The 13,056-nt window shown below is 33.7% G+C and overlaps 2 protein-coding genes across 2 annotated transcripts; both read right to left on the bottom strand.

Moving 5' to 3' along the window:
- Nucleotides 1-1,088: 1,088 nt before the first annotated feature.
- Nucleotides 1,089-5,021, bottom strand: LOC114188897 (probable protein S-acyltransferase 12). Its single transcript, XM_028077562.1, has 6 exons — nucleotides 4,385-5,021; nucleotides 4,225-4,316; nucleotides 3,716-3,842; nucleotides 3,525-3,610; nucleotides 2,713-2,778; nucleotides 1,089-1,547 (listed from the first exon to the last, which is right to left on the bottom strand). The coding sequence occupies exons 1-6, from the start codon at nucleotides 4,779-4,781 to the stop codon at nucleotides 1,431-1,433; spliced, it is 885 nt and encodes a 294-aa protein (XP_027933363.1). The 5' UTR covers nucleotides 4,782-5,021; the 3' UTR covers nucleotides 1,089-1,430.
- Nucleotides 5,022-9,390: 4,369 nt separating this feature from the next.
- LOC114188720 (rho GTPase-activating protein 5-like) lies at nucleotides 9,391-12,529 on the bottom strand. The gene is made up of 5 exons (XM_028077348.1): nucleotides 11,745-12,529; nucleotides 11,025-11,145; nucleotides 10,645-10,764; nucleotides 10,287-10,517; nucleotides 9,391-10,174 (listed from the first exon to the last, which is right to left on the bottom strand). Exons 1-5 carry the CDS (start codon nucleotides 12,227-12,229, stop codon nucleotides 9,620-9,622), a joined length of 1,512 nt encoding a protein of 503 aa, XP_027933149.1. The 5' UTR covers nucleotides 12,230-12,529; the 3' UTR covers nucleotides 9,391-9,619.
- Between the last annotated feature and the right edge of the window lie 527 nt (nucleotides 12,530-13,056).

Raw genomic sequence — 13,056 nt, 5'->3', positions numbered from 1 at the left:
TATTGATTAATTACAATACTCATAGTTCAGTTCATGCTGTATTTTCAGGTTCCTAACCCAATTATAAGCACACCTCGTTGTCACTACCTCCAACAACTACCCACATGCCTCTACCAAGCTTCTCGAGCCCTACGACCAAATGAGTCCTCTCTCCCATAATCAATATTGAATTTCTATTCCCAAATAGGTTCTCTCCAACCTCACCAAAATTGCATCTTCCTTTGCCCTTCTCTTCTCTAACCTTAGTTCATTGTTGACTTGGTTACGGTCAGGAAAGTGAATAGAAGGAAAGTTAGATAAGGTCTAAGCACTAATATCATGTCACTGGAACATTGTTGTTGGGCATGCACGAAGAACAGAGATGTTTGAAGGATGCTCAGAAGATGTTTGATGATATACGTGAGTGATTTTGTTTCTCTAGACAATATAAGGTCAATTCTTTACTTTATTTTAAGGAATGAAACAAAACATGTATGCTTCTTTTCTTGTTCTAGGGCCTGCACTAATGGATTTCTATGCTTTGCTGAAAAATAAGCAGCTGAGAGGAATAAGCCTATGTAATCTAAAAAAGTGCTCGAGCAAGTTTCTTCATAAATATTTAAAAAAAAAGAAAAAACTTTTCATAAAATAAATTTAACTTGCATATAATGAAGGATAACAATTTTAAGAAATTATACCAGTAAACTTCTATAAATTAATTTTAGACCATAAAACACTAATTTCATTTTTTTTCATATTTAACTCTTTTACAAGTGTTTCTGAAAAATACTTGTTTAAACAAACTAAAAAGACTGGTGATATTCACCTTCCAAACCAAATGACAATTACATTCGTTAAATCTTTCAAATATTTTGTGTTTTGTTGCTTTATTATTTTGTATTATACCTTGACCAGCATAAAGAATTAAAGAGTAGAGAGAATAAATGAATTTCTGACTCGTTGAGGCCAGTTCATTATTCCCACCCTATTTTCGACAGTTGCATCTGACCCAGACAAATTCTTCACAACTCTAATATTTGGATAAGGATTTAAATTCTTTTTACCAGGAATATCAACAAGTACAACAAAGATATCAGATTAATAATGTATTAACAGATAAAAGTGCAAATTCCACTTCAATCAATAAATTCCACACACAAGTCCACAATAACATTTTCCCAGAACAGTGCAACAATCAACAGGTCAAACACTTGGAATGAATTTTGTCCTTCGAAAGCAACTCTACATTTTGTCCGCCTCAGACGACAAAAAGTATACGAATAATCAGTACAAACTGAATCGAAAATCATATATACACCTACTGGACAATTCTTAATTTCAAACACATCAAGCAGAGTAATATTTTCATAATTTCACTCCCTAAGCTGCACTCTCATGAAATAAGTATAAGTTAACTAAAAAAATGTTCAAACCTAAAAGCTACCCGGGCTTCATACATCAACATCAGAACGCGTCGGGAAATCAATCCCCCTCAGAGCAGGTATGTTTTCTAAATCCTCTTTTGAAAATAATGGAAACAACCACAGGGCCTTCTTAGTGCCAAAAACCTTCAAAAGCATGACAAATTCAGATAAGAGTGAATATTGTTCTGACGTCATGTCCACTAAGATAATATAGTTAGGATCACAAATTTCAAATAGTATTCATTTTGGAGTTTGGTGGATCAGTCATGGTTTGCTCCTTTAAAAACACATCAATGTGTGAAGAGAAGAAAGTGTATATAAATTATCTTTAACTTCAACCTTGTACTTACTTACCAAAACAAGTACCTAGTGAAGAACGAAGGATATTAAGGGTTTTCATAACTTCTTTTCCATTCTCATCGAAGGTACCAATGTACCGATCTCAGATTTATACTGTATTTGAGGTATTGCCTACTTTAGAGCTTATAAGTCTCATCACACTTTTATCCTTAAAGGACACCTACCAAGTGTTCAAGTAAACAATATCTTGAATGTAGTAATTAACCACAACGATGTAATCTTAACGTTGTTGAGATCAGAATAAATATGCTATTCAAAAGTTATCAGTTCAATAGAGAAACATACAGGGGATGAACAAAATCATAAAATTAAGAAAGCAGGAGACCAAAAGTACACAAGTTCTTTTTTGAATAAAAACCATAACATGGTTTACTCGTTAGTAGAAGACTAGTTTTTTTGTTAAATTACTGAGTAAAAACCATCACATAATCTCATTATATTTTGGCCATCAAGAGAAGTTATAACCTGTTAGTTTAATTACAAAAGATGATGAGACAGGCAACTCCTCAGCCAAAAACTTTATTTTTATGTTAAATTTGATTTAAATTAAGCTTTGGTCCCTTTGGGGGAAGGCGGGTTACGAAAAGTCCTTGCACCATCCTGGATTAGAAATTTCCGTTCTCCAAAACCGGGAAGGATCTCCACTATCCCTTTTACTAAACTTCTCATCAAGTTCTAATGTTTTAAAACTACGTTTAGAGAACCCTTCAAAAGATTATCTTATGCGATGGGGATGGAAAATACTTGTTACGGGAGAGGGAGACAGAAAGGTGCAAGAAAAAAACAAATAATTGTAAACAAACACCCTTCCTCTTTTTTCTTAAAGAAAATATTAACTAATAAATCATACATGTACCGTTTGCTTCCGAAATTTTCGAGCTAAAGAACATGTTTGTTTCGCTGTTTTACTATCATTTTCTAATCTTTGCTACTGGAAAACAGTTCTTACCTGCTCAAAATTCCTCTTCCAGCCGAGGTCGTACATCCACCTAACTCCTTTTTTCTTTTCATGAACCTAAATCATCATTTTCAAAATAACCTTTTAGATAAAAGAGAGCACAGTGCTGCATGACGATTCAAGAATAAACAACACCAAGATACTTTCTAATTTGTTCGGTAGAGTTGATGGAGCAGGTTTACATCTAGTTTAAGGTCAATGAGACGATAAGGAAGAGATAGATGAATCAATAAGTCATGGAAAAATAACATGAAAGTATGAAGTTTTTCAAGGGGAGATATTGAGATTATTTAATATCAATGAGTTGTGAACAAATCATATAAGAGACCAAATTACCACACTCAACCAAAAAGCTTAAGATAATAGGTTTATGAATTTTTCTACTTATATATTGTCTTACTCATTTCTAACTAATGTGAGACTTTCAATTTACTTAGAAACACCAAGTACATAACCATCTAACTAAAATCAACTAGTGACCAAATGAACCTCATGATTCTGTTTTCTATAAATAAAATAAAACGGTCCAGAGCACTGTCATATCTCAAGTTGACATGCTCCAAACTCTTGTTATTTTTTCTCAAAAATAAGATCCCATTTGGAGTTGATTTTAGGCTACACGCATGTGAATGCCTGCATTGTCATGCTAATAAATAGCTTGGCATAATTCCAAAGCCAAGACAACAAGGAATATGCTGGATCTCAGACACAAGGTAACAACAGTCTCATGCATGAATGACAATACAGTTACCATAAACCTGTTTAAATAGAGTAAAAAGGGAAACTAACAGTGTATTTATTACCTCTACTGAAGTTGTGTTGCTTAGCAGAAGAGATATATGCATAACAACGAAACAGAGAAGACTGAGCGCAAAGGCTAAATTAAGAACTGCATCAAGGCACACAATCTGTAAGAAGCATTAACAGTTATGAGAATCCTATAAAATCTAGATATAATAACTTAATCTTCTAGAAGCAGAGTACATAAACTTACTAGAAGCCAAAAAGATGACGGCAAAGCCCCCGGGAGACATTGAATGATTCTTGTTTCCACCAAAGAATCTGATAAAACTAGGAACCAGAGCTAAGCAATCCAGTGTTGTCTCGAGAAATGTATACAGCTGTGCATGGTTGTGGGGAGATAAATGTAAGTCGGGCAAAACAAACGCTAAAAGTCTAGAAGTAGCTTCTGACTTAACCCTTTCCAAACTCCACCTGAACACCCTCTTCTCTTCCAACAGTTCTCACACTGTTCTCAATTCCATTTTTCCTCTAGAATAAATTATTATTAATATATCAAATCCACAAAATCTCTCACTTTTTAAATGCATTTCCCAGTTCCCTCCCACCAACTGTCACCAAAGGAATCAACAATAGACGTTTCGCCATATATTTCAAAAATTAAATTGAACAGCGTTACTCACTTGAACTAACACATAAAATAAAAAGGAAGGAGAAATAAATAAATAAACAAATAAAATAAAAGAAGAGAAATAGATGTACCAAAAATAGGAGAAAGTACTTGTAGTTACGAGCCCCAACGCAGTTGACGACCCATATGCAATGATGATCCATCTTCAGAACACACCTTTGGCCTACAGAGTGGAGAAAATGGTGAATAATGGAAAAAAGAAGAGAGCTTGAAAGTGAGAGAGTTGCTTACAAATAGAGCAGTGGTGGCAGCGCGGTGGCTTGCCATTCTGGCATCGAGTGCAGTAGGCGGGAGAGGGCGTTGGCGGCGCTGTCTCCAAATCGAAATCGGAGCGAAGTTGTTGTTGATGGTGTCTCCAATTGTGAGGGACGGAACCGGGATCGTTAAGTACGACCATGAGGTAGGACCAGGTTAAGAGTACGAGGAGAATGTGAAAGAGGAGGAGAACGAAGAAGGCGGAGAAAAAGGAGGGGAGGCGGAGAGGGGAGTGGAAGAGGAGAGGGCCCCACGTGATTAAAACGACGGCGTAGTAACTGAGGGCAACAATGGCGGCGAACAAGAGGATCATGAAGTAGCCCAGAACTCTGAGGGCAGAGCAGAGCTTAAAGAGGTTTATGTTGGTTCCCATTCTGATTCCTATTCCTATGTTTGGAATTGGAACCCAAGCTGATCCCGGCAACGGCAACGACCTGCTTCTTCGGGCCGGGAACAAGCGCTTCCAGATATCTGAAGCCAGGATTGGATTAACTGAATCGCAATTGGAATTGGAGTCGGAATATTGGGGTTTTCTTTCAAGAACACCAACCAAAGACTTCACACTTCACACTTCACAAACAAACAACCCAACCCTCTCATCTCAGTTTCATGTCTCAAATACGGGTCGATCCGGATCCAACCACCGGTATATATCTATAAATGATTTTTTTTATTTAAAATAACTCTCGCTAATTATTTGTTGGCTTAAATACGTTTTTGATCCTCATTTTTGTAATATTTTGGTGTGGATGGTCCTTATTTGGACAGAATATTTAAAATGGTCCTCATTTTTATCGAATATTTAAAATGGTCCTCATTTTCGCAATTCATGATTTGTTTGGTCCTTTTCTGTAACGTTGTCTAAATCATTAACAGAGCATTGTACAAGTGACACGGTTTGTATTAGAATGTGTTACGTGTATTGTACATGTGGCTAATTAACTTAATTTTTCAATTTAGGGGAAATTTTGCAATCAGGGAAATTTTTTCATCTTCATCTTTCTTAAGTTCGGATTTGCATAGGAAGCACTAATACTTGTCATTTCATTAATCTACATCATTTGTGTCATGATGATGACATCATTTTCATCAACAGATTGTACCAAAATTTTCTACCAATATTCTTTGGAGTTCTTGTCATCCTCAAAGCTGCCATCTCTCCGCATTTACAACTCGGGGTTAATCTATTTCTCATTGAACCACGAACAATGCACGAAGATTGAGACCGTAACATACCTATATAATGGGATTGCAGGAAGAAGAAGATTGCAGCAACACCAATTGGGAATGGGGAACAAGATTGCCAAAACTCACCAACTGCTCAAACATTCCTTACCAAAACTCTAGCTCACTTATCTATCCCCAAATATCTAATTTCAGTACACGTAACACACCCTAAGACAAACTGTGTCACCTGTACAATGTTCCGTTAATTATTTAAACGGCGTTACAGAAAATGACCAAATAAAACACCAATTGCGAAAATGAGGATCATTGTAAACATTTGGTAAAAATGAGGACCATTTTAAACATTATGTCAAAATAAGAACCATCCACAACAAATACTACGAAAACGAGAACCAAAAAGGTATTTGAACCTTATTTTTTTAATAAAAAAGTATAGTCACCATTCTGACTAATTGTAACACATTAAGACCTTTCTTACTAAAAAATATATCTAAACTTATATCATGTTTTTTTTAAAAAAACAATTTTGATATTAACGTCTATATAAAACCTCAAAACTAAAACAAGTTTACTATTCAGTTTCTTGAATTTAAAATTCTTCTTTTAATTATTGAAATAGTAAAGTGTTTGTTTTGAACCCTTCTTTCTGAATCTTCTTAAAGGTTCTTTCTTATGTAAATAATAATAATTACATTTCGTTTACCACCAATTTGCATGGTTTTATGTTTTTACCATTAAGTATCTAAACATATATTTCTTTTTTTTTTAAATTCATTTTAACAACATTTAAGTAAGATATTTGGATGGGGGAACTAAAGTAATTTTATCTTTGAAATAAAAAATAATATTTTATTTAAAGTGTCCAAAACAAATATAAATCAAATTTAGGAGATTAAAATTACACTTAAGACATAATTTTTCCAATAAACAACGACAGATAGGTAAAGTTAAAACATGTGTGTTAATAAATTTTCTTTGTCAGTTTCACTTCAAATTCAATGGTTTAGTTGTAATCATATTATTATTATTATTAATAAAACAATAATAATTAAAACATATAAGACAATATTTTACAAAATGATATATTGTATAAAAACTAAAATTTTAAATATAATTTAGTTTTATAATATTTTTACATTTAAAGCACTAATGCAGACAATGATATCATACTTAATCAATATATCACATAGAATAATGATAAAAGGAAGTTTGAGCTTCATCACCGGTCTATTCTTATTTATTAAACTGACATTTATTTATAAGAACACTTACCTTAAAAAAATGAAGAATATATGTAAGCACACAAAAAACATCCCGCACATCAACATATTCTGAGTCATAATCTCATTCAATTAACTCATAATCTCACTCAGCGAATCCAAATTATATACACTAATGTTCTTAAATGTAGATGCATGTGGTATGTACAAGAATCACATCACACCAAAGAATACCCTCATCATAACTAAGAGTATCCTTACTATAAAATCATGCAAGGTTAACATAAAAGACTCCTGCTGACATTCATCCCTGAAAAAGATATAAATGAATGAAGCATATGCATATGCATTACTTGTATATCTCGATACACATTATTCATATATATATATATATATTATATATGATTAAATATATTTTGATCCTTCAATTTGTAGTAAAAATTGAAATTATTCTTCTTTGGAAATCTTAAACCAATTTAACTTTGTAAATGTGTGGATTTAGTCCTTTTAACTTAATTTGATTAAGTTTATTTGACGTTTCAAACATATTTCATTATAATATTTTAGTTTGTTTATACTGTTTGATACATGTTTAATTCAATAACTTTGTAATATGTGGATTTAGTTCTTTTAACTTAATTTTATTAAGTTTATTTGACGTTTTAAACATATTTCATTATAATATTTTAATTTGCTTATACCGTTTGATACATGTTTAATTCAATGTTAGTTGATAAATGCATTTGAAACGTCAAATAAACTTAAAAGAATTTGGTTTGAAAGAATAAATATACACATTTTTAAAGATAAAAAATTAAATTGGTTCAAAAGTTTTTAAGAAAAATTAAATTAAATTTTCATTATAAAAATTGAAGAACAAAAATATATTTAATATATATATATATATATATATATATATATATATATATATATATATATATATATATATTTTGTACGCATGTGTTGATAACGTCACCAATAGAGATGTCTACAAATAATTTTTAAGTCGGACATTTCATGCATCTACATTACTTGTAAGTTGTAAAGTGAATGAAAATGGCTTTTAGGGAAATTTCCATCCTTTTAGCTTGTAATAATAAGGTTAAAATATTTTCTTCTCTCAATTTTTGTAAAGTTTTGTCAAATAGATCTTGATTTTCATTAATTTTGTTCAATGTGATCTTTTTTCTAAAACCGTTTAAATCATTAATGGTTATACACAATGATTGTCACGTGTTACTTCATGGATTTTTTTTAATTTTTTTAAAATTTTTTATTAATTTTTTAAATGTTCCACGTGTCAACTCAGTCATGTGTCACGCGTCACATTTAATGTTTTATATTCAATTTGGTCCATATATTCATTAGTTTTGTTCAATTTAGTCCAAATTTTTATTAACATAAACCAACTTTGTCCTCTCTTAAACAAAATTTAATTTTTATTTTAAAATTCACATTTTTTATTAAATGTTTTTATATAATATATTAAAATTCACATTATTATAACTTTTATATAAAAATTAAATTTGGTCTTATCTAGGAATAAAATTGGTCAATTTTAAACAAAACTGAAATTAAATTAAACAAAAATAACAAATATAGCGACTAAATTGAAAATAAAACACTAACTTTGACATGTGACACGTGGTTGGGTTGACATGTGTACATCTAAAAAAATTTAAAAAAATAAAAAATAAAATAAAAAAAATCACGAGGTGACACATGACAGTCACTATTTATGACCGTTAATGATTTGAACAGTACTAGAAAAAAGAATTAAATTGAACCAAATTTAAGAAAATTTGAATCTATTTAAGGACAAAAACAAAATTATGACTGATTTGATACATTTGAAAAAAATTGAGTTCAAAAATATATTTTAACCTAATAATAACTATGAAATTTTCCCTTTTCTTAGTATAATGGATAAACTTGTTATGCTAAATGAACCACTGGGGAGAACTCTTGGCTGGTGTATAACAGTAAGTATACGTAAATATTTTTTTACGTTTTTTACACAAAGTAAATTGATTTTCTCAAGTCAAACAAATTATCATTGCATAAACAACTTCATTGTACAGAATTCTTGAATACTGAAATGTTTGAGACTGAGATCATGAACAATAATGGTGCTAATGTTCTTGGAAATTTTCTATATTATTCTGGATTCATCAAGAAATGTATGCCATGAAATTGTTCGTCTGTCCTTTGTCTTAGGCCTATTTTGAACAAACACCTAAATTTCCCCCTTCATCTGCGTCTCTGAATCCTTTCGTCTGCTTGTAATGATAGTTATTTTGTTACTTCGCATGATCGGCATGCTATATACCCACATAAACAGTAAGAATCAAGATTCATAACAATTCTGCTTCGGGTCATTGACATAAACAGTGTTTGCATTTTGAGGAAGCATATATCATACTGAGCATCAATATTGATCTAGGAATTGCAACCGAAGATCCAAATTGTGTTTGGGATTTTAATTTTTCACTTCTACAGGAACTTAACAAATTGAAGCCAGTGCGTTATCACGATCAATTTCGGAATTTTCAGAATGAGAAGAAGAAAATAAAGTTGTACTCCTACAGATAACTTTATCTATTTGTGATGTATAACAGTAACATACCGAGAACCTGATCCAACAAAATTCTTTAGAGGAGTAATGATTAGTGGGAAACATTGTATTCTACGAAGAAGCCAAGCAGCAATTACAACTAAAGCTAGGCTACATTCAATCTCAAGCGAACATCTATACATCTGAATCACACAAGAGTAAAACCAAAACATGTCTGCAGTAGTTGTTTCAGACCCAAGCCTTTCCACCTTCTTCCCTAGTATCTACAATACCAAGACTCTCACTTTTCTTAGTTGGCTTGCTCAGTTTAAACACAGGGTGTCTGCATAGCCTGCGCATTCCTTTTCTCAACCTCACCCAATGTTCACTGTCATATATACCTCTATATCCATTCTCTAATGACCCATTCTCATATCTAGAAGGTGAGCTACAAGCTGAAACAGATTCAGATTCCCCTCCTCCATTTCCCTTTTCCTCAGGTCTCCACAGTTTCTCTTCAATGCACCATTCTATTCTTCCCAATGTAGAAGTCCTCGAGAACTTGCTTTTCACTGGTGACTTTCTCGTACAAGTTTCCTTACTTTCCTCACAACTTTCCTCCTCCTCGTTCTTACATTCCAAAGGATGGGAATCACCTTTGCATGAGGGAGAATCCAAGAGCGATGAAAGCTGTCTCACCTTCGCAACTGACTCCTCTCTTTCCCGAAGGGTCTTCAGAATCAATGTCTTAAGGAAGTTCATGACTTGCACTGCATGAATCAATGCAGTCAAAGGGTCCGCCATCTGCATATCGCGAAATAAACAAGGAACCTCATTAAACTATGTTTGAGAAACAACAATAAACAACAAAAGGAACAGAACCACAATGTTTGGTTATAATACAATCTGAACTAACCTGTGTCATGTTGGGAGCAAAAACCATAGCAATATTGCGAGCGTTCATTTTGTTGAACTGCTCTTGTTCAACAACATCTGCCATCAAATTGATTGCCCAGTCAAGCAATGCAGCTTCAGTTGAAGGAAGCAACTTCATAAGATTGGTGCAATCCTCTTCTGTGTTGCAATGCATCACCTGTTCGGGTGTCAGGGAATCAAGCACCCCCGTTGGAAGCTCTCTAAACCAAGCCTACAAGTCGTAAATTAAATCAAGAATAATAATAATAATAGTAATTGGGTACAAGACCTAGTTAATTAACCCTAATATATATTAATTTAAGAATAATAAAAAAGTTAATTACGAATTGAGTGTTTACCTTCACTAAACCAGATAAACAGTGAACGTCAATTCCAAGTGGTACCAGACCTCTGTTTAGCTGATCACGCACAAATTCTTCTTGGCTGTTGTCTGCATTAATTCGGAATATCCCTTCCGACTTCAGCCATAGCAAAACCAGAAATTAGGCCTCCGAATTTATGTCAAAGTAAAGGGGATTTATGCGATACTTGAGTTAGGTTGTCCAACAAATTTATTAATGGTATATTGTATGTAATGAAGAACTATTGAACATTTATTGCTACACCCAACAGCAAATAGAGGTTTGGTGATTTAGCAAGTATCCGGTGAGTAGAGAGCGATTAAAAGTAAAACCAATTAAATGCTTTTAAAATTATATTCTACCCAAACAGAACATACTTTAAGGCCTCCCTCTGAATACAGTCGCTTTTGCATCATCAGCAGAATCGTTGGGACACTGTTTCCCCTTTCATCATAAGAGCACTGCATTGACTTTGCAGAAACTCCAAATACCTTTGCACTGCATGAACGTATGAACTCAGTCAAAGATGGAATTAAAAAAAAGAGAGAGAAATGGAATTACTTATATGAAAGCAAAAGGTAAACCACTCAATTCCCAGCACAGTTAGTTTTTTTTTTCTCTTGCCTTCCACAGTAATTGAATTCCCTCCTCACTGAGCAGAGAAGAAATAATAAAAATATTAGCGAATTTTCCAAAAATTTCCAACTTCACCATGAAACCCAATATCTTGTCCACTTCAGAACACTCCAGTAGAATACAAAATTACAGACATACAAAATTACAAACATTCCTGCATTAACCAGCAGACAGAGACGCGCTCCTAATACAGCCATTAGGTTTTCTTGATCGTTTGAATCATCTTCTCTAAAAATGCTAATTTATGTACTGGAATAAATCTTCATTAATTTACAAACTTATTCAAGTACAGAAATAACAAAATCATTTAATCGAAAGCAAATCGTAAATCAACACCCTCTGATCGGAACCTTCAGCATTACTTGAATCACCCAACTTCATTTTCTGTGATAGTTTAATTAATAACAAAAATATAAAGGCAAGGAAGAAGGGACGAAAAGAAGAGAGAATTGAAGGGTGACCTGGCACTGGGAACCCTCTTGGGAACCTCTGGCTCGAGCTCAGAGGGCAAACCGAGAAAGCCATTGAACCTATCAAAGGTAACATGAGAGACATGGCGCACCTCTGTTGGCCAGCTAATATCCAACGAAGAAACATCCTCTCTCTCCACACTGCAAGTCACCAGCAGAGACTTCTTCAACGCAGCCACCAAAATATCCAATATCGCAAACTGGTTCGATTGGCATCCATGACCACGCCAACCTTTGTTATCCAGACCACCACCTACTTTTGATCCTGAATTGATGAACGGCGTCGAAACCGGGTTGCTTGAAACATCTTCGTCCCCATCATCGTCCTCTTCGTCGCTGTCCAGTTCTTCTTCTTCTTCCTCTTCATCTTCTTCACTATCTTCCTCCTCGTTTCTTACATCATGGAAAAGTGGACTGGGCGGAGCAACGTTGAACTCGACCAGTCCGCAAGATTTGGATCGAAATAGCCGAGTCATTGCCGTAATTAACGAGAAGGCAATAATGGGGCGGTGTTAAAAGGATCCGAATGTGAGTGAGAGAAAGAGAGAGAGAGAGAGAGAGAGAGAGAGAGAGAGAGAGAGAGAGAGAGAGAGAGAGAGAGAGAGAGAAAGAGAAAGAGTATTAAAGTGGGGGCGGTAAAACTATAACTAAAAGCAAATACTTTTAAAGGCAAATTCAGAAGAAATGAGATGGGTTTGGTTAAGAGGTGAAAAGGAGAGATGAAGGAAGGAAGCAAGCCAAGAACGATGAATCCACACTCGGATTGGGATGGAATGCTGGTATGGTTGACGGAGACAACTTGCTTTTCTTTTTGTTTGTTAGTATTATGTTGGTGTGGTCCTCTTTTTTTCATTTTTTTGGGACTATTATGTTGGTGGTACTTGGATGAGAGAAACAGAAGAAAAAAAAAAGACGGGTTAGTAAGAAAAATGGCATGAAAGTGATTATGAGAGTGAAAGTGAAACAAATGATCAGGTTGACGTGAGAGAATGAGATGGAAGATTTGACGGTAGTTAATGCAGTTTTGACATTTTAGCATATCTCCCCCTTGTCTTGCCATGGAAATTTGTTGCAAATTAGCAATAAGTTTTTAAATACGTAAAGTTCTGTCAAATTTTATTAATTGTTTTTTTCTTTTTTTTAGATTTGTTCTCCTTAAATTATTCAAACATTTAGATGGGGTATAGATATATGCCGGAAAAAAGCATTTTTCATGAACCCCATAATACATCTCGAAAGATACTAAACCTTGAAACAGGGGAAACACAGGGTGTGAATAAAAAGTTGAGCGAACAGTGAGTTT

This window comes from Vigna unguiculata, chromosome 6 (assembly GCF_004118075.2).
Source record: "Vigna unguiculata cultivar IT97K-499-35 chromosome 6, ASM411807v1, whole genome shotgun sequence".
NCBI lineage: Eukaryota > Viridiplantae > Streptophyta > Magnoliopsida > Fabales > Fabaceae > Vigna > Vigna unguiculata.
This window is presented reverse-complemented; position numbering and strand designations above follow the sequence as displayed.